Genomic DNA, 22,984 nt, shown 5'->3' on the forward strand with positions numbered 1-22,984 from the left:
CCTAAGAAGCCAAGCTAAATCTCGACCTCGGCTTGATTCTGACTCATATTTTAAACTCAATACATCGGCCTGAACTGCTAATGTTTGCAGATGATCAGCCACTTCCCGCACTTGAGTCACAGCTTCGCCCATAACGTAATCTCTATCTCTAATTTGCCTTTGAGAATGATGGAATTGCTCTTGCCATTGATCATTACTCCTCTCAAGAAGCTCCATTCGTAGCTCAGAATTGTGTAATGCGTCCTCAAGCTCCTCTACCTTTCCTTTCAGTTCTTCGATCTTATTTAAGCTTGCTCTTAATTCGATCATGGAGTTGCGACTACGGTACGAGTGAAGTGACTTTTCTAGCTCTGCCACCTTGGCCTTTAATCCTGCCTTCTCATTTCGGCACTCTAACAAACTCCTTTCCAAAGCGTTTTCTCGAGCTCGAGCATCTTGAAATTTCTTTTCCTACTGATCGGCCCTATTCTTTTCCTCATTGATCTCTTGTTGCCACTGCTCTGACGTTTTACCCAGATCGACAGTTCTCATCGACAATCGCAGCTTCTTGTAATCTGTTTTTAGACTATCCAAATCCTCTTCAGCTTTGTTCTTTCCCTTCCTTAATTTCTCGGCTTCTAGCTTGTGGATATCGATGTTTAATCCCAAATGCACTCTTTCTTCTTCTAACTGTTCTATCCTCTTTCCCAACTCAGAATTTCTTTTCTCAAAGTCTCGTTTGATGATCTCTAATTCTGACAGAACTACTTGTAGATGCTCCTCTATAGACTGAACGCAATCTTCCCTCGGCTTAGGGATGTTGTCATTGACTCTTTTACTCCACCACCCATAATATTCTGAAGTTGCCATCGCTCCTACGGTAAATCTTTTCATTCGGTGAACCTGTTTCCAAGCGTTAGATATTTCTCGAGTTTTTCTCTTGTAGTTTTCATCCTTATAAGAAAACTCACATTGAGCCAACCCTTGTGTTGCTGGTATGAACTGTCTCGATCTATATTGTCTTAATACGAGTAAAGGGGCATAACCGACAGCTCCCCAAATTCCGAGTAAAGGGACCCAGTCGAAATCCCCACATCGATACAGGATCTCGTCGGGTACCATCCAAGGAGCTTTCCATTCAACGTCATCCTCCTGAAGATTTTGGAGAATCGTCATCCACTTTTCTTCCGTGATGTCGTCTCGTCTTGGTGTAGCAACTTGTTCCTTCAATGGAGAATAGTCTTCTGAGAAGACTCGATAGCAGACATTTTCCACCTCCCAAAAGTGACTATGGAACCACACCAATAGTAGCTGCGCGCATCCGATGAACCTTCCCTCCCCTACTCTTCGACATGCGCTTAGAGATCTGAAGGTTTCTGCTAAGATTGCCGGGATGGGCGTGACTCCTTTACTAAGCCGATCGAACAAATCAGAGACGGCCTCATCTACGTGCCCTAAAGCTCTAGGGAAAATTACCAATCCATAGATACCTAGAGCGAAGACATCCACTCTTTTCTTCACATCAGGGTGTGCTAATACTAAATCTCGCAAGCTTTTCCAAGGAACGCATTTACTGTCTCCTTTCTGTTGGATCCGGGCAGCGACCCACTGTTCGCTCATCCCTGTAATGCTCATCAATTTTTTTAATAATGTCGGGACACTAGCAGCTCTAGAATAGGCTTTGTCAATTTGAATCTTTGGACACCGAAGCAGGGTCGTATATTCTTCCATGGTGGGAACCAAGTCCACTTTTCCAAAAGTGAAACAACTGTAAGCAGGATTCCAAAACTGGGCTAGGGCTCGGAATAAATGCTTGTCCACTTTGATACCAAGTAGGTAAGGCAAGTCCCCGTAATCACAGTAAAACATCTGCTTGGTCCCGTCGTCCCATTGATCCCATATTTCCTTCATTTCTCGAAGATCATTTTGGATTACGCTGATACGGGTGAAGTCCCATAACTCTGATACGTACCCTTCTGCAAGACTATCGCCTTTCTCTCTCCACATCGTCTCAGCCCATAATCGTACAGCTGTATTGTCTTCTACTTTATCAAGAAACCTCTTTTCCATGATAAGCTTTCTATCTATACTGAACGTGAATCGACACCTCTTTTGAAATGAAAATGCCATGGAATCACAAACAAAGCAAATTAGAGCTAGGATTTAAAGTAAACAGTAATAAATAAAGCATCTATTCGGTAAGCACTAGGGTCTGGAATAGCTCTATCTTGGTGGGTTCTTATAGCTCGGTATGTGTGGTTTGGTTCTAAAGTAAGGGTACCTGAACCAGCAGATTCCTCGATCCTCACCCATTATAGGCTCATATGGACCGAGTTTAGTTCAGGGGAATACATTTCCCTATGGCCATGCGGAGATGAAAATCTCACGAAGACATAGGTACGGATGTATCCCGGAAGCGATTCACTATCCCATGCGGAGGTGAAAACCTCACGAAGGCGTAGTTTCTCACTCCCACTTAAAAGGTGTGACCAACGGTCATGCAATGGAATGTGCAGAAATATACACCTAAACTCTAAACAAAGCAGTAATTATAAACAAATAATAAAAGCCAAAATAAAGGCAAAAAGCAAGTTTTCAATTTTGACACAAAGACAAAAAGTAATCCACTCGTGGCTTGACTCTCTTATTTAAATTCCCCAGCGGAGTCGCCAAGCTGTTGACACCATTTTTTGATGAAAACGGGGTCGACTTGGAGTTTAAAAAAAAAATGAAAACGGGAGTCGCCACCAATCCTTTTTGACGAGGTGTGATCGGGTCACCTCAAAAAGTGGTTGTTTTTAATAAATGATTTAATTTTATTAAAAGAACGATTTTGGTCTACGAAATTCAGAAAAATGAGTTCGGGAGCCGGTTACGCACGAGGAAGGATTAGCACCCTCGATACGCCCAAAATTGGTACCTAGTTGATTAATTAGTGTCTTAGTGTCGAAAATTGAAAATTTGAAGAGTTTTTAAAAAATACGATCCTTAAAAGAAAATCTGATATCGTGAATTGAAACATAAGATTCTCTTGTTCCGAAGGAATATCACATCCAGCACGTTAGGACACGATACTCTAAACCATCGAAACCAAGATCACCTTATAGTTTAATGAAACCATACTTTGAAGCTTTAAGAGGATATTTGGCTATTTAGTCAAATGAGAAATCGAAACCCAGTACGTTAGGGCACGTTTTCTCGAGTTTCCAAACGCGAAATATTGCCTTATTTAGAAAAATTTTCCTTTTGGTGTTTAGTGTCAATGCTTGACAAAACAATAACGAATACGACAAGGTGAGCAAAGTAAAATGAGTAACAACAATGCAATAGGCAAAATGAAATGACGAGGCGATTACATAAACAAAGCATACAAATAAATAAATAGAACTAACATTTTAGAAAAAGCACAAGTGTACATGGATAAATAAACAAACACCAAATAACAATGATGACAATAAATACAATTATGTAAAAAAAAAATATATATATATATATGCATGTATAATTTAAAGCCATAAAATAAGAAATATATATAAATTACAGAATATGAAAACATAGATAAGTATGTACATATATATAAAATCGGTAAGTATTATAAAAAATGTAAATGTGTATTTATATATTTACAAATCGTGATAATATAAAATATATGTATGTGAATTATAAAATATGTGAAATATACAAAAAGCATTTTTAAGAGTATAAAATATATAAGTATGTATATGATGTAAAATATGCATAAATATATGTAAGTATATAAGAACTATGAAATGTGAAAAAATATATTTAAGTATGTATAAGTACGCATATATACATATTATAAATATATAAATATATAAAAAAGCATAAACTAATAATAATAATAATAATAATAATAATAATAATAATAACATTGGAATATAAAAGAAACGAACATAAAATTAATAAAATATTAAAATAAAGTGAAATGAAAAATATTAAATACGAAAAAAATATATGTGTATACACGTACGTAATAAAAATATACACTAGTACATAATTATAATAATAGTAATACTAATAATACTAATAATATAAAAATAATAAGGATATTTAATAAAGATACAAAAAATAAACGAAAAAAAGGATTAAAATTGAATTAAAGACAAAGTTGTAGGGCCAATTTAAAATGAAAACAGAGAAAAGGGACTTAATTGTAACACGCGTGCAACTTGGAGGGTCAAAAGCGCAATAAAACCCAAGTATTAAAACGCTGCGCAGCATGGGGGACCAGAATGAATTCGGGGCGAAACCATGGAGCCAAATTAAAAATAAAAAAACCTTAATTGTAAACTCCCAAAAAAGTGGAAGGGCTAAAAGTGCAATTAGCCCTTCCAAAGAAAAACACGCGGATCCTCCCTGGTGCGGGTCGGGTCGACCCGACCCGTGTTCAAAACGACGTCGTTTTATTTGTTTAAACTGGGGGTCCAAAACGGTGCGTTTTGACCCCCTATAAAAGTCAAAAAATTTCAAAAAAAATCATTTGTAGAGCTGAAGGGAAAAAAAAAGAAAAGGGAGAGAGGAGAGGGGAGCTCGGAGCGATTTCCGGCCAAGGGGGGGTCACCGGACGGCCACCGGAGGCTCGCCGGCACCGGCGCCGGCCACCGCGTGGGTAAATTTTTTTTATTTTTTTGTTAACTCCTTTTTTATAAACTTATGCTATGTAAAGATATATAATAGATGAGTTTTTGAACAATAAAAATAAAAGAAACCTTAGATCTGACTGCCTTTTCTGTTTTCGGGTGTTTTTCTTGCTTGAATCTGCTTTTACTCTTGTATTCTTAAGTAATATTACAATTGAAAATGAAAGGAAAATCCCAGAAAAGAAAAAAAGTCCCCCATTTGATTCTTGATTTTGGCTTTTTAAAGCCGATCTATAAACATTCATTTCTTTTTTTGTTTCCGTTCTTTTGTTTATTCTTTGCCCCATTCCTCGCATGCTTCGCTGTTGCTTCTGTCTCTGTTGCAGGTGTGTCAGGTGTGGGTGGTGCACGTGATGGCCAAGGGCAGAGGTAGCATGGGGCGACTGATCAGAGGCGTGCATGCGTGAGGGGAGGTGAAGCGGCGGCAGCTACAAAGCATGAGACTAGGGTTTTTTTGTTTGGTTGAAAACTAGTATAGTTTGGGCCATTCGGGCCTCTAAGGTTTTTATCATTATTGGGCATTTGGATTGGGTCTGTTTTTTTGGGTTAATTTTGTTGTAATGGTCTGTTAATTCTTTATTGGTCTTGGTCTATTTGGGTTTTATGGTCTGGGCCCGGGCAAAATTTTGGGCTTTACAATAACTTGTTTCTAAATCCAACTACCAGGTGTCAAACAGTGTTCTCAATGCTGAGGTACCGGAGTTAATTCTGTTGATCACTTCAACGGACAATCTAAAACCGGTGGCTTGTGTTGGCTTTGCAGGTGCCCATCTCTCCTTTTCTTCATCCAATCGGGATAGCTTGCATTAAATATCATTTAGGTCATCACCACTAATTGGTTGCATTCTTAGTTAATTATTTATTCTTCTTTACTCTGGTGTCTGCATTAAGAGATGAACAGGCATTGGAAGCTTGATTTCTTATTATTGAGAAGGTTTGAAGCACGATGAGCACTGTTCCGCAGCATTGTTAGCAAAGAGCGATTAACGGGATTAATGTATGTTGTAGGGGGAAAAGGGAATTGTAATGGAGTTGGCTTTATTGGTGGATTTTATGATGATGAGTAATGTAAAAAGCTTAAATTCTGGGTTGTTTTAAAGGATATCATGTTTCGTAATTTTGTTTTGTTTTCCCCTTTAGAGAAACAATTAATACCCTTTGTTTCAGTCATCATGGGATGGTTGAATTGTTTTGGAAATGCTTCAAACCGTCGCCATGCCTATACTCTAATATCTGCTTTATGGCATTGCCGTGCAGACCTTTAAATCTGATGTTATTTCTGAAAGCTAGTAAGTAATATACTAGATTAAATATTAAAATAAAATACTTGCATCCCAACGAAGTTGCTTTGGCCGGTGGTTTTATATATTGTTACAACTTTCAGTTCCCTTTATTAAATATAGTTTTGGTTTAAATAGTTGAGTTGGAGAGTAAATTTACATGGATAAGATAAAAATATCTTTAAAATAAATAACTGAGTTGAGACTAATTAAAAGTAATCAAACTTTTTATAAATAGTATCTTCGTAATCTCATTTGTATTTTTTTACTAAATAATCAAATTATGTACCTTGTTACCCCTTCTTTTCTTTTCTGTTTGGATTTTGCGTTTTGAGCATGAGTCTAATTCTTAGAATATAAAAGAAAAATTAAAATCAAATTTAGTGAAAATGAGACAATCTCAATTTCTGTTTTAAAGTTAATAATTAATCATTATAAATACCGAATTAGATAGACAAGATAGAATTCTTAATACTTCATTATTGGCAACAATCCCAAATTTAGAATTCATATTTTGATAGATTCAAGTTCTACTACTATTAGTTAAAAATCTTAAAACATTTCAAGTATAATTACAAACCAAGGGTAGTTGCTTGTAGTGTTTGTACAATAGTAAATGATTGATTTATATGTAAAAGCGAAACAAAATTATAACACAATAAGAGCATTGGTAATCATTGCTATAGTTTCAATATATATAGCATTTACACGTGTTGCTATCTAATATTAGCATTATAAAAGCATGAAATGTAAATTAAAAAATAATGAAAAATATCAGGGTCTTTTACCAAAATTCAACTATTTGGCTGCTTGTTCAAGAACAGGGATCTTTTTCCATGTCTCGTCCACTCCGCTTATTTGCAATGGAGGCAATGAAAAAACGCTAACAGTTGAGCTTCCACTCCTGATTTCCTTCAAAGCACGCAATGCTGATATACTGCTTTTCATATATAGACTCTCCATGTACTCAATCTCTGCCAGCTCTTTGGACATTCTGAGCCGATCTTCGCTCCTAGAAGTGGATGATGTTACAGGATCACATCCATCATCCTCACACTCTCCACCATCATCCTTATTTTCGGCTTCAGTTGAAGATGGTTTTTCTTTCTTGGGGAACAGATGGTCCAGCATCGCCTCACACTCCTTGACCAGCTTGTAAAGCAAGTCTGTAGTGAAGAAGGGCTGTTGCAAAACCCTTTGAATGAAAGGCAAGCGGATCAAAGCGCCCGTTCTTTTGTCATACTTCTTCAGTATTTTCACCAATCCTATTCATTGCATATCGTGTTAATGATGTTATCCACTAAAACAATCTTCTAAGTTAAAGCACTCTTACCTAATACTTGAAATAAACAACTGGAAAAAAGCAGTTAATCTTTTCTTTCTATCCAACAAGCCACACAAAAGATATACTACAAATGCAAATGATCTTCCTAATAAAGCAAAAGTGTAAATCATTGGGACCCTCTATGTTTGTTAACTTTCTTCTCTTTCTTCATAATTTATACAAACACATTATCTCCTCTGCTTTTAGTTCAGTTGGGAAGAAAAACTCCATATATAATGGATTAGTGACCAAAACTATGGTGCAGCTCAATTTTGGGCAAACTCATTTTATTTGGGGGAATGACAAAAAAACGATCCATATGCAGCCCACATGTAATACATAGTTTCTGAAAAAATAACATGAATATGAGAATGCCTCAAGATATATACATATATTATGTACATATAAAGAATGAATTAATAATGGATTATAATCTGTATAAATATAAAATATCTTAAACAGGATTATGACCCTACAAAATACATGAACAAGATATGATAAAAGGCTATAAAGGAAGATCAAATCATTGAAGTTTTAACTAAAGAATGGATATGGATAAGTTGTCTGCCAGAAAACTAATGTCAAAAAAGTAAGCATGCCATAATAAAGGAATAAAGAAACTCTGACTTCAAGAGAAATGGACATGGCACCAACAGGCTTCCTAGCAAGTTGCTATAAACCTAATCATAATATTCCCGGACAAATCATTTGGCCGGCTGAAATATTAACACCATGTAAGCATTAAAAGGAAGCAAGTAGCAATATCTTTGATTAAGCAAAGAGACAAAAGGAAATAAGCACAACTGAAGTACCTGTGTAGTTAAGAGCGCTATAATTCTCTAACAAAACCATCTAGCCATGGAAGTCCACTATCTCCTTCCGAATCCTTATCATCTCTTCACTACAATCCTTTGCCTTTGCCACACTGTCTTGTAATTCCTGCACCGCAAGCCCAAATAGCCCATCAATGAGCATGAAACTTGAAGAACCCATATATGAAACTTAATAGCGTTAGATCTCTAACTTAGTTACCAGCAATCTACATGATCAAAACTTCACTAAATCTCATAAATTTCTATATGTTCTATTGCAGTAATCCAAGCTTCCATGTTTTCGGTATCAACTTTTAAGAAAATACCGTATTGTCTTGCAGGTAAGCAAATAGTTGATTGGCGGCAACATTAGCATGCTATTGCAAACTCAAGCTTGTACTTTAAGGTACAACCCCTAAATGCATGTACGCTAGTTGTTGAAGGAAGTTTCTCGCAAGTTGACAACACGTTAAGTTTCAACGATTTAACGGACCCATGAAGGACAAACGAGAAGAAAACAGAAATAAAGGGAGGAAAAAAGAATTATGCTATTGAACCAAACGGCAACGTTTTTAGCTTTAATATTAAATCCCCTGTTTGCTTACCGGGAAAAGAAACGAAAAGCCAGATAAAAGGGGAAAAGAAAAACTCCCCAACCAGACAGATAGAATTCAAATCAGAATTCGAATTACCTTCAATCTAATGATGTATTCTTCCTCTTTCTCGACAAAAAAAGTGTTGAATTTCTCGAGCTCATTTTCCAAAAGCTTAATGAAATCGGTCTCCTCTGTCGACATACCGTCTCCGTCGAAGACGCCGACCTTATCTCCTGCACCGGCAACATCACCAGAATTTCCATCCAATTTAACCCGTTTATTCGGCCTCTCACCGGAATTAGGCTCAATAAGCTTCAATTTTTTCTTAAGCTCCTTATAAGAAAGGAACTTGTCCCGCCATTCAGGCAGAGTCTCCTCGATCTGGCTACTAAGGCTCTTCCCAAATTTCATGGCAAAAAAATCTGTTTTTTTTATATAATTAACAGAAAACTCTTAATTTAAATCTTAAGGGGGGGTATTTGGCTGGTGAGAAAATGAGAAAGCAAGTGAGGGAAAATGTGGGAAGGAGGATGGGAGCGGGGATGGTGGGAGAGGGGGAATATAACGGAAAGAGGGAATATTCGGAGTTGATGGGCGAGAATATCCGGGGGGTTCTTTAAATGAAAGCAAAAGTATATCTTGGGTTTTATTCCTTTCGACAGGGATTTTTTATTATTTTTATTTATTTTCTCTTTTCTTTTTTGGGCTATTTTTATTTTTAAAATTTTAAGCGAGTCAGATCCCGACACCTGGCAATGTAATTTCTTTTGTAGTGGCTCGAATAAGAGAGCTTTTGTTTGGACATTGGCTCGAAACTCGGAACTACTGAGTTGAGCTTGACACAGCTGATTGTGATTAGTCAAATGACCAATGTTTGACTATCTAAATTGGATTATTATTATTTAGCTGTTATTTGATAAATTAAAAAAAAGTGTTTGCTAAAAATTAAGTATGAATATAATTAATTATGAAAATTTAAAAACATTTGATTTTTTTAAGCAAAATAAAATATTAAACATAATAGTTAATATAACGTTAAAAGAAATCAAACTAAACTAATTAAAAAATTCTTGCACTTTAATAAAAATTTATCAACCAGTTTTTATTATAATATTTTAAAAAAATTAAATTACTAAAAATATTAATTTTTAGTTAATTTTTTTTAGAATCCTTATAAAACAAACCTTGACTTTTCTTTCTTTCTTTTTTTGAGAATTATGGGAGAAGAATTAGGTAACTTGGGATTAAATCTAAGCTCTCATGCTTACAACATAATGTTCTTGTCACTGGATTAAGAGGTTGTTGACATTGTTTCACATACTTTTTATTTGTTAAAAATTCGATAGGTTATAGATAATCTATAGTTAGCCTTCTCTATAACAATCACCCGCTATAGCAGTTAAGTTTTTAGAAGAATCGATTTTTTATATTTTATTTTAACTATCTATAACAATTTTTCACTGATAACAACATCTATAGTTGTGAAATATTTTTTTATTAAAGTAGTTCTTTATAACATCATATGGTCTAAATTTTCAAGTAAAATTATAGCTATTTTATATAAAAACAAGTCTATTAATTATCATTTACTACATGAAAATTATCTTCATTAAAATATTATTTCAATGAAATGACTAAATTTCTTGTGAAGAATCTATTTATCATATTTTGTTAAATGAAAAATAATCTTTAATGAGCGAAATTAAAGATATCAATTCAATAAACTATTAAGATTTCTAATTAAATATTCTACTATGAATTTAGAACATCATAAACTTATGAATTGATTACTTGAATTTAGTAACTTATGATAATTTAATTAATTTAATTTGATAATTCATATTGATTAATTCAACTTGTTATATTTATGAACTTTATAATTAATCATGTGAAAGAATGTAAAATAAAATATGTCTAAAAGTAATAATATATGTACATGTTATACGTCTTTTAATTTTGTTGATTTGATTCTCATTTTCATTTTCTTTAACATAATTCACTTTCTTTATTTGATAGAAATTCACGATATACATTCTATGATAAGCTTACGACGATTATCTCTATATAACATATTGTTATAGGTGTATAATAGTCACCTCTCTATAATAGGCAAAATTCGAGAAGACAAATGAGACTGTTATGGGGAAAGTTGATTGTATATATTTATTCAAAACATCACTTAGCAATAAAAACTTTTATAATAAATGAATAAAAAGTAGCTCATAAAATTTATAAATTAAATTGGATGAATATACATTTTGGTACTTGAATTTGTTTTCAAGGTTTCAATTGATACCTAAAGTTTATTTTGATCCAATTAGGTACCTGAACTTCACTTCTTGAGTAAAATTGATACTTGAACTAGGTTTTTTTTGTCCAAATTAGTACTTACGTTAATGACTTATTTGAACCAATTTGAGTTATGAAGCCAAGTTTAGGTACTAATTTGAACCAAAAAGCTAAGTTCAAATACTTTGGATTAAAGAAAACCTTAGGTACCAATTTGTACTTTGAGGCCAAGTTCCAGTACCAAAATTTATAGTTACCCAATTAAATTCAATATAATTATATATATTAGAGAGCATTCAAATTTCAGAAATCAAACAAAAATATGAATCATTTTCAAAGTGCAGAACCAGATTAAGATGTAATGATTGATGGATTGGCAGGACTCCGCTGGTCATGACACATGAATGGTTCAGCAGGATACATGTATCATTTTCCTTGTACCAACATATCACATCCTTAATTTTCTTTTTAAGTTGATTAATGATTCACATTTTTCTTTTTTATGTTTAAATAATAAATATTGAAGGTTAATATATATATTCTTTTTTATTTATTTACTATAATAATATTCTAATATCAAGAAATTTGAAAGAGCAAGGAAGTCAAAGTCGCTGCCCTGAGATTCCTGCTGCTTTTCGAATGAGCAGAGTATAATAAGTCGAAACTGGTAAAAGTACCAGGGAAGTCCCTGTACTTAGGAGTAGGTTGTATTTCGGCTCTTTTTTGAACAAATAGGTAAATTAGCCCTTATACATTTTGAAATATGCAAATTAGTCCATCCGTTAAATTTTATCTGCTAAATGATGACATAAAATGTTAATTTAAATGGTTAATTACTAATTTATCACTGAACTATAGCTAAAATATAATTATGATTTTTTAAAAAAAGTTTTCTTAACAATAATTCTAAAAAAGAAATTAAAAATAAATCTTAAAAATAAATACAAATTATTAAAATTATTAAAAATATATTTAAAAAATTAAAAATTACGTTAAAAAAATTTAAAACTAGATTTATTAAAGCCAAAACTTACATTCAAAGAAGTTTTTTTTTTTTGTTGAATTATAATTTTTGTTTTTCTGAAAAGTTGAACTCCCTTTCAATAATAGGGGAGAAAGTATTGTAAAAAGACAATGGTTTTTGGGTTTCGATTTGAAAGTTTGAAACTTTTTTTTAAAGATTTTTTTGTAAATTTTTTAGATTTTTTACATATATATTTTGAATTTTTAGAATTTTTTATTTAAAATTTTTATGTTTAAAATATTTTAACCTAATTTTTAATATAGTATATTTATTTTAAATTTTTGAGAATTATTGTTAAGAAAATTTTAAAAAAATTCAAAATGATATTTTAGGTATAGTTTAGAGACCAAATTAATAATTAACCATTTAAATTAATGTTCCACACCATTATTAACAAATAAAGTTTAATGGAGGGACTAATTTGCATGTTTCAAAATATATAAAGATTAATTTACCCAATTTTTAGTAGAAAGACCAAAATACAATCTAAGACTTTTCCAATAATTTTTACTGTAGAAACTAGGGGTGAGCAAAACTCGATTCGACTCGAAAAAAAATTCGAATTTTGAGTTACACGAATCGAGTTATTCGAGTTATTCAAATCAACTCGAATTTTTTTTTTGAATTTCGAGTTCGAATCGAGTTGAGTTTTCGAATTTGAATAACTCGAATAATTCGAATAATTCGAATATCAAACTATAATATTTTACATTTTTACCCCAAACTCCCAAACCTTTTTACTTTTCCCTCAAAACTTTTACTCCTTCCCACTTTTCCCCCAAAACTTTTACTCCCCTCCCCTCCCCTCCCAACCCCCCAATCTACCCAAAATTCATTTCCCACCAAAATTTTACTCTCCCATTTATTTTTTCTCAAAATTTTACTCTCAAAAACCCTCAAAACCTTTTATTTTCCCCCAAAATTTTTACTCCCTCCCACTTTTCCCCTAAAACTTTTATTCCCTTCCCATCCCACCTCCCATCTATCCCAAACCCTCCCCCTCCAATTTTTTTTAATATTTTCCCTCCAAAATTTTACTCCCCCTATTTACTTTCCCTCAAACTTTTATTCCCCAAAACTTTTTATTTTTCCCCTAAACTTTTACTTCTCACACTTTACTCCCAAATAAAAAATCAAAATATCCAAAAAAAATTCACTAAACATAAATAGTAATAATTTTATTTATATCTACTATTTATATTATTAAATTAAATTTCACATTTTATATTATTTATATTATTGAATTGTTTAGTCATATTGAATATTTATATTAAAATTAAATTATTAATTATGCCATAAAATATTCGTGTTAAAATTTTATATTGGTATCAATTTCACATTTTATTTTTAAAATAACTTTTATTAAAAAATCATATCTTTACATTTAATATATTTTTTAATTCTAAAATACATAGTGACAAGAATCTGAAGATAATTGAAACAACTAAGCAAGCAAAGAAGCTAATCAGTATATAAAAAATTAATAAATAAATTATGAAGTGATGAAAGTTAATAAAAAATTTGATTAAGGTGGACAAATTTTATTATGATGGGTGACAATGGTTACAGGACCCAAAATTATTTTTTAAAATTTAACTCGAACAAATATATTCGATTCGAATTCCATCTCACTTGACTCAATTCGAGAAAACTTCAAATAAAGTTAGGATGATAAAATGAGATTCAAAAACTCGATTAACTCGAGAATTTTCGATTCGAGTCGATTAGATCAAATGCTCACCCCTAGTAGAAACTCTAAATACAAATAAAGAAATTAGACATTAATTACACTAGAAAAGGAAATTAGACATTAATGAAACGGTTTTTTAATTGAATTTTGCATTAATGAAACAGTTATTTTCCCTAAATTCTACATTAATGCAACGGTTAAATGTGAAAAATAAAATAAAATTCAGTCGGGGTTACCCCGCCCACTTCTTCCCATTTATCTAGTGGGTTAAGCCAGGCTGTGCATTTTATCTAGGTTATTTATGTCCTTTTCTTATTATGTATTATGCGCCAATTATTTAAAACATAAAACAAAATTTACTTATTATTTCTGAGTAAAAATAGCATGCCAGTCTCTATACTATATTTTGAATTGTATTTTGATCTCTATATTAGAAAATAAGTAAATCGATCCCTGAATGAACAAATTAGTCCTTTCATCATGCTTATTTTGGCATTATATAAGCCATAATAATAAATTTACCTCTCAATCTTTACTTCTTTATTTAGTTTTATTTGGAGCAACTAGCCCTCAGTCTTACATTGCTTATGTGACACAATTTTGTCTTATATGCAACATCATCAAATAATTCAAAAATTCTAAATGTTTTTAAGAAATTCAAATTAAAAAACCGTAAAAATCCAAAAATATATTTTAAATTTGTAATAAAATTTTTAAATGTTTTAAAAAATAGAAATACAAAAGAATTATAGTTTTTTTAGAGATTTAAAAACTTAAAATTATGAAAAAGAAGGTTAAAAATTCAAACAAAAAAGTGCTTTTTAAAAAGGATTTGGGCCATCCGTATATGATATATATTGTTTATTTCGTAAATATATATATATATGAAATCAAAATTTAATTTTATGTATAGAATCACACAAAATTAAAATTCATGTCCTTAAAAGAAATTTATCCATTTTATTATGAGGCTTGGTATAATGCGAAAGCATTTGGAATATCCATGCGTTTAAATATTGAGAAGAATGGGATCTATGTATGGATATTCTTGGCTTACCTCTCCTTTATTATTAATATATGCATAATCACATGATATCTCTCCACTGTTTCCTTATCATCCCAAAAACAACCCTATTTTATTAACATATCTTTAGAGTTAAATATGAAAAAAAAATTATTAAAAATCACAAGACGAGTAACATTCACACAGAATTATAATTTCTATTCAAAATTTGCCTCTAAACTTTAAAACATTTTAATTATATCCCCAAACTAACAAGGTTATATTTATAAGGTCATTTAACCATTAAATGAGATGCCAAACCTTATGTGACATAGTTTAAAATGAAAACTCTTAATTTTGAGGTTTTCGAAACTTTTACAAAAGTTTTACTGCCCACTCTCTCTTTTTTCGGTTTTACTTTTAAAAGTTATTCCGTAACGTTATACTTTTTCTTTAAAATTTTCATTTTAAATTATGCCACATAAGATTTAATATATCATTTAAACGTTAAATTAACAATTTTAATAATTGAAGGACCTAATTTATATAATGTTGATAGTTTGGTTCAACTAACCCTACAAATAAATAAAAGCTTTTAGACTTAGGCCTCTTTTAACTTACCAAAGTAAAGTGTTGAAAACTATACTAGAGTTCATTGAATTGCACACTTAATTGCAACTAGCTTTAACAACTAGAAAAATAAATTAGAGATGGTCACAAAAGTTAGTTAAGCAATTTGGGAAAAAAATTACGTTTACGAGGCCTTGTCCTAGAGAATAATCCATTATCAATTTGCATTACCAAATTGAAACCTCATTCCTATGTATATAGTAGCTAGATCACCTCCCCAATAAAAATTTCACATCAATGAATTTACACTAAAATAATCTTTTTTTACATTAATGATTAAGGATCGTACGTACTTAATTAAATCAGGTTACAACCTAATTTCCAACTCAAGTAAGGGACGAAATGAAGTTGATCTTCTAACCAAAGGGCTATGATAGGAACAACCTATGGAAGTCCATTTGGAATATCAACTCCTTGCGAGGGGTTAAACTGTTCATTTGGAGAACTTGCTAAAATGCATTAATTAGCTTCAAAGGAGAACCTTAGGAAAAGAAATAGATTATTCTCTATAGAGTGACATCGATGTGATAGTGAGGTTGAGTTCATGGAGCATATTCTATTCCTTTGTCCCTTTGCCCAAGTAGTTTAGAGATCATCCTCTTTTTGCTAAAACCATTAGCAATTGGTTTCTCGCCACGCTTTCAATGGTGGACCAGAGTTATGGGATGATAAATCAGAGTGGACAAAGTTTGGATATAGGGCTTGTTGTTTGGATACGTTGGTGCATTTGGAAAGTGAGGAATACTTCCCTTGTTTGAGGGTGAAAATTTTGGACCTCATTGACGTAAAACCTATTATTTGAGACAACCTCAAATCTCTGAACTTGATTTTATGTTAAAATAGAATAAATTAAATCGAAAAATTTCGATTCTATGGTCAAGTTTTTACTTTTTTTCTTTTAAAAATCTATTTTGAAATTATTTGTTTATAAAAGAAAAGAATGTTAGCATTTATTTTTTTATAATCATTAATAATCTACAAAAGGTTGAATGAAACCCGATATACACATAAACAATGCTAGGAAGGAAATATATAAATAATAAAAAATGAAAACTTGCATCCTAACCCAATTAGGGTATAACATATATAATTTCTAAGCATTTGTATATATATATATTACATTGGCACATCACATAATTTAACACGAGACATATACATATAACTTTGTATACTTGTTTAACTTTAAATGTAAATTCTTTCTGGTTTTAATTTTTTTCTAATAAAAGGGTTTGAGATTTGATTAAATTAATTGTAATTTTAAGATAACTATAAATTGTATCTCAATGATAAGCATAAAATTTTTTTGGAGAACCCTTATTAGGGAGTTTAAGATGACACAAAGTACAAGGTAAGGAGATTTATTATCTCCTTATTTATTTATGCTTGGTATGAAACGACTTATTAATTAAGCGATCTCGAATAAAAAATGGAATCCAATGAGATTAATTAAGATTTACATTTGTTGATGATGATGTGTTTTTTTGTGGAGTAGGCATTGAGCAAGCAAGGATTGTGATTGAAATTCTATAGCAAATTGGTAGTTCTTAAAACTAAGTTATACTTTTCTGAAAATACAGATGTCCTAGTGGCGGATTCAATTAGCAACATGTGGGGATTTCAATGAGTCAATGATTGTGCCTCTTTTCCATAAAAGAGTACCTAACATGACGTATCAATTTATAACGGTCGAGATGCGAAGTTGTCAATGGGTATCAGAGTAACTTTAGCAAAATCAGTACTCTTCTTAGCGATTCTAAATTCTTTCATGCAGTATGCTTTAATTTCGTTGGGAGTATATATGGAATTAGAGAAATTGGAGAGAAATTTGATCTTGGAGTCCAAGAATAATACAAAGAAACTGGCCTTAGTAAATTGGAAAGGCTGTTGCCAACCAATAGCGAATGGTGGTTGGGAATTCGCAGGCTAAGTGACCATAGTAAGTCTTTCATGCTTAAATTGGATTTTAATGTTCTAAAAAACACTTATAATGCTATTTGGGTGAGAGCTGTTAAAAATAAGCACTATTAAAAAGAGAAGTGCCCAAATAACATTGAGAGGCGTAGCTGTTCTTATATTTGGAGGCCATTATCGAAGGTTTGAAAGCTGTTCTTGATAGTGTGTGTTGGGTCTATAGAGGATGGAAAGGTAATAAGGGTCAATGTTTCTAATAATCAGGATGAAGTTCATGAGAATGCTTGAGTGGTTGACTTGATCAATAGCTAAGGGAATTGGAATTGGAGTAAGATAACAAAAGCCTTAAAATATTCACCATTCTAAGGTAGTAGAAGCAAGACAAGATAGTGAACAAGTTGGTCAAGATAATTATTGTTTGGCGCTGGTCAAGGAACAAACATTTCTCAGCCTACAAGAGGTTTACCTGAGGGATTACTTAGGAATTTGTCCCCTAAGTGTAGTAAAATTTTTAAAAAATACTATAATTTAATCCTATGCACATTAACTATGTACATATATTATGATTAAATTTAACATTTTTAAGTTAATTTAATTATTAGAATAGTGCTATAATCAATTTAATTTTTATGACATGTTAAACATAATTCCAACTTTCATTACATTCTGATCGTCACAACCAAATGGTGTGACCCTATAGGATCTTGTAACGTTGAAAGTAACATTAAAACGACCATAATATTATAAACAGTGAGTGACATCTAGCAATGCATCACTGCTACCCAAGTTGCAAGACGTCGCGGTCCGGCATTGTCTTCTATGATAAATAATGGAAAACATCCCTTTGTCCTTTATATCTAGAATGAACACAAGTCATAGGAATAGTCACACTTGTTTAGAATAATCTCTTGGTTCTTGATTCCCAAGTAGACTAAAATAATCAATTAAGTGTAATATCTCATATCAACTAATTTGATCATGTCCATGCATTTTTAGTCTCACTCGATCAAGAGGCTTGAGATATTTCTCCTACTATGTAGGAGGGACAGATCATATCTTGATCACTCACATGCCACTATACAAATTGTGGCAGACCCCACACTGGTTTTTATAGTACAACCATTTATGGAAGACATTTGATTGTCTCAAAGCATACGACTCACAATTTTAAAACAATGATCATCTCAAGTCTAAGGATCATAGATAAAATTACCACTATGAGAAACATTGTGACTATTACATAATAATCCAATAACCATTCTCATGGTGAATTAGTCCAATATATACTTATGTGTTCATTTTATATCACATATCTATAACAACACTTGTTATCAATCAATCACATATTAGTCTCAATGTATTATTGTTGTCCAAGCCCATAATAATACTTGACTAATAACCTTTAAGAATGATCATATCATTCTTTGGACATTATAATTATACAATTTATTTAAACACAGAAATAAATACTGAAAACAATAATGATAATGAATTTATTAATAAATTAGGTAAATGTGTATTATTATAATCATCATATGATTGGTCTTTGGACATAGTCAACACTTTTGGTAAATTCCCTTGTTGTTGAACATGAGTCTATGCTTGCCAGAAGAAAGGACTGAGTCATTGATTCAAGCTTCTATCCAACAAAGTACATCTAATTCCAATCTCATTGTTATTGATACTAGTCCTTCTATTGCTAATGTGTTTGAAATTGACATCATTGAACCTGTCTCTGTCCTTGATAATACACCTAGTGAGAAACCCCGTATTGAGCTAGGAGAGACTAAAACTGATGATGTTGTGGTTATGGGAGTAAGCACTTGTACTGGCACCGGAGCAAAGACATACTTCTCAAGTGTCGTTCGAGAAGAACTTTGTATTAGAAGATGGATTATATTTTAGTTATTTTATTAAAAGTGAACAAACTAATCCTAATGCATTAAATTAAAGAGCAAATGAATTGTTCCATTAAAAATTTTATTAATTTCTGCAGTTAAGTAATAATGTGACTAATGGAGCAAGTAGGTAGGGATACATAGCATGCCACATGCACCTCATGTTTGACACATCAGAAAATATTTGAAAAAATAAAAAACATCCTAAAAATAATTACTTTTTTAAAAAGTTATTAAAAACCCCACATCAAGAATTAACATTGATTTGTCTAGGTTTATTTTAGATGTGGTTTTTCAAATATTTTTAAAAAAAATTATAAAATATATAGAAAATTATTTAAAAATTATCAAGAATTATAATAATTTTTTAAAAAAGTATTAAAATTTAATAAAAGTTATTTAAAATTACATTAGACATTTGAATTGCAAATTAATAATCATAATTGAGTTAAAATTTATTTAAATATTTAATAATTATGATGATGAATTACTATAAATATTTAAAAAAATTGAAATGAAAAATAACTTGAAAAATAGTGTAAAATTTAATTGAAGTGAAAGCTTTTGTTTTAATTAAGTAGTTGTTTCCTCCCTTTTTGTCCACTTAGTGGAACAATATGAGAATATATATATATTATAAATTAGGACAAAAAAAACCAATAAAGATTTAAGGGAATATGATCAAAGTATAAATATTGTTCACTGGAAAAACAAAAAGTTATAGATTCTATTATTTTGGATTTGTAGTTTGGTTAGGGCTATTTTATTTTTGGTTATTTATTTTTAATTAATTAAATTTTTAATATTTTTATTAACTTTTAATAATTTCAGTAATTTTTTATAATTATTAATATTCTTAAATAATTTTCCATATTTTCAATAATTTTTTATAATTATTTGAAAAACCACATTTAGGATGAGCCTGTACACATCAGCATGAGGTACACATGACACTTCATGTGTCGTTGCCTACTTGCTCTGTTAGCCACGTTATCACTTAACGATAGAAATAGATGAATTTTTTTAATGAAATGACAAGTTTTTTTTAATCTAACATACAAGTGCTAATCTACCTATTTTTTCAGTAGAAGAAATAAAATACAATCTGACTCCTAATACAAAAACCTTTATAATACTTTTACCACAATATCTCAATTTGGTATGCTAATTTGTTGAAAGCTAGCAAGCAAAAGATATTGCTTTGTCACTGTCCATTTTTTTTATGACAATCCAATGATTTATCTCTTTAACCTTTAGATTTCGTTTTCTCAAATATATCGACATTGTCACATAATCTCTAACAACATGAACCATGAGGTGTGATATTGTGGTGATTGTTCACCTTATCCCTTAATATTATGGTCGTGGATTTAATACTATTTGTGGGAATGAGCCCATTTCATGACTAACTGTTACCTATTTAGAAAACACCCGTAACGAAGAAATTAATCACTACTTCCAAAATTGTGAAAAGAAATTATAAAATTATGGAAACTAATGAAGAATTTATAGAATTCCCAAACTAATTTTCGTCAGAAATGGTAATTTTTGTGAGAAATGATTAGTTTTTGTCAAAAACGGTAAATTTTGTCAGAAATGGTTGGAAACAAAATCAGGGGGCTTTAATATTTAAAATCCAGCATAAACTCTATTTAAGCCGTAGAGGTAACACAATCAGAAGCACAAAAGAAAATATTACTAAAGTAAAAAAGTAAATATTGTGTTGAAAAATGGAAGAACAATTGATATTTGCGTGGGCAATGATATTCTGCATCGCCATAGCGCCCGTCTATGGGGAATACTATTCCAAGACTGTTACACCTAGTTCAAAGGCGGAAAAAGTGACCAATCTTCACTTCTTCCTCCACGATACCCTCAGTGGAGAAAACCCTAGTGCAGTTCTGGTAGCCCATGCTAACCTCACCAGGAAAGACCATTCCCCAGTTCCGTTTGGCAGCTTGTTTGCTATCGATGATCCGCTCAGAGTAGGGCCTGAACCAACATCCAAGATAATCGGCAACGCCCAAGGACTGTACCTATCATCCAGTCAAGATGCTTCCAAGTTTACAATAGTTTTGTACGCTGATTTTGCGTTTACGACTGGCAAGTTTAAAGGGAGCTCCTTCAGTATATTCTCTAGGAATCCGGTGACCGAAGCTAAACGTGAAGTGACAATCGTGGGAGGGAGAGGTCGGTTTAGGATGGCTAGAGGGTTTGCCCATATTAAGACCAGCTATTTCAATGCTACTACAGGAGATGCTATTCTCGATTACAAAGTTACTTTATATCATTATTAAAACCATAAGAATGCAGAAATACAGGAATCCAATCATGAGAGAAAATTAATATTTTCCTAAGACTGAAAATGTGATATCATAATTAATACTTGTTATGATTCTGTGAAGAATTGGGGAATAACGCTAGTGATCCCATAATATACATTTTATCTTCCTTTACAAATACTGCTTACTTTCCAAGGGATTTCTATTAATTATTTATGGTGTTTATATGAATGATTCTGAAATATTTTGATGGCAAATTTGTGACAAAATAGCTAAAAATAATAGAGAAAAGGGTGAGATGGTAAGGCAAACTTATTACACGACCCAGACAATAGCATTACTGAATTCATATCATATTTGTGTTATGAAATAATGAAAGGAAAAGACATAACTAAAGAGAGAATATGAAAGAGATACAAGAGTGATAAATGAGAGAATTTTTTTATTTCATTCCTTGTGTATACCTCTACAAGCCTTGCACATGCCTCTATTTATAGTTCTTCTAACATAATACAATCCCTTAACTTATAAAGAATAAATAGAGGCTTAATTACAATATAAAAGCTACATAATTCCATTGGAGAAATTTTAAATTTTTTGAAAATTTTAAGCAAAAATGAAAAATAAGCAAACAAAACACACAAAAATAAAGTCCATGTATACCCTACGCTTAAGTTATACATTATCCTCAATGTGTCCACTTACTAAAGATAAGTTTGAGAAATTCCATTGGTAAAAGGTGATGTGCAAAAAATTTTTTAGGTCCTCTTCAAACTTCGTTGAAAGCTCAAAAATGTTGTGTAACTTCCGGTGAGCGAACCTACATAGAAAAACATATAAAACACACCAAAATAAAATATGCAATAATAAAGAAAGAAAAACAAAAACAAAAATAATCATCCAAGTTCAAAATGAGTTCTCAGTTATGAGTCTTCACTACTCATCCAAAATTCCTCTATCATGTTCCACTTTCATGGGTTCCCCAACATCTACTTAGTCAACACACAATGAAATCCAAATACATAACCTCTTGAGGTGTGTCAAACGCCCTTCCAAAATAATGTTCGACTCGTTGTCCATTTGCTTGCTACAAAAATGGGATCCTTCATCACTTAAAAGTTCTCCTGGAGTTCCAAATCTAGAGAAAATGTTTTCCTTGAAGAATTTCACCACTGGTTTCGTATCATTTGTTGGTATCACAACCACTTCCACCCATTTAGAAATATAGTTCACCTCCAATAAAATGTAATGATTACCAAAAGAACTTTGGAAACAAACTCATAAATTCAATTCCTCAAACATCGAACATTTTCACTTCCAAAATTCCTCTTTAGGGCATCTCATCTCGTTTGGAGATATTTCCTGTATGTTGGCAACAATCACATTTTCTTACAAACTCATAAGAATCCCAAATCATGGTAGGCCAATAAAACCTCGAATGTAGCACTTTTTGCGCCGTTCGCTTGCCTCCGAAATGATCTCTACAAGGTGAAGCATGACATCCTTCTAAAATCTTGACAACTTCTTCCTCTACCACATAACGAAGAATTAGTTTATCAGTACACTACTGGAAGGCATACGATTCCTCCCAAATGTAGTCCCTTG

General features: G+C 31.8%; 3 protein-coding genes across 4 annotated transcripts; 1 reads left to right on the forward strand and 2 right to left on the reverse strand.

Annotated features, from left to right (window-relative positions):
* Positions 1-6,575: 6,575 nt before the first annotated feature.
* On the reverse strand, positions 6,576-9,275 carry LOC107953698 (SPX domain-containing protein 2). 2 transcript variants are annotated; one of them, XM_041097130.1, is made up of 3 exons: positions 8,749-9,275; positions 8,057-8,183; positions 6,576-7,185 (listed from the first exon to the last, which is right to left on the reverse strand). In XM_041097130.1, the coding sequence occupies exons 2-3, from the start codon at positions 8,094-8,096 to the stop codon at positions 6,719-6,721; spliced, it is 507 nt and encodes a 168-aa protein (XP_040953064.1). In that variant the 5' UTR covers positions 8,097-8,183; positions 8,749-9,275; the 3' UTR covers positions 6,576-6,718. The 2 variants fall into 2 exon arrangements, with proteins under 2 accessions (XP_040953064.1, XP_040953065.1); XM_041097131.1 differs by lacking the exon at positions 8,749-9,275 and adding an exon at positions 8,277-8,717.
* Positions 8,097-9,063, reverse strand: LOC121219480 (SPX domain-containing protein 2). Its single transcript, XM_041097728.1, has 2 exons — positions 8,749-9,063; positions 8,097-8,183 (listed from the first exon to the last, which is right to left on the reverse strand). Exons 1-2 carry the CDS (start codon positions 9,061-9,063, stop codon positions 8,097-8,099), a joined length of 402 nt encoding a protein of 133 aa, XP_040953662.1.
* An 11,503-nt stretch (positions 9,276-20,778) lies between the features above and the next one.
* Positions 20,779-21,552, forward strand: LOC107956577 (dirigent protein 15). The gene has a single exon (XM_016892189.2). It carries the CDS (start codon positions 20,828-20,830, stop codon positions 21,392-21,394), a length of 567 nt encoding a protein of 188 aa, XP_016747678.1. The 5' UTR covers positions 20,779-20,827; the 3' UTR covers positions 21,395-21,552.
* The last annotated feature ends 1,432 nt before the right edge of the window (positions 21,553-22,984 follow it).

This window comes from Gossypium hirsutum, chromosome D07 (genome assembly GCF_007990345.1).
Source record: "Gossypium hirsutum isolate 1008001.06 chromosome D07, Gossypium_hirsutum_v2.1, whole genome shotgun sequence".
Lineage (NCBI taxonomy): Eukaryota > Viridiplantae > Streptophyta > Magnoliopsida > Malvales > Malvaceae > Gossypium > Gossypium hirsutum.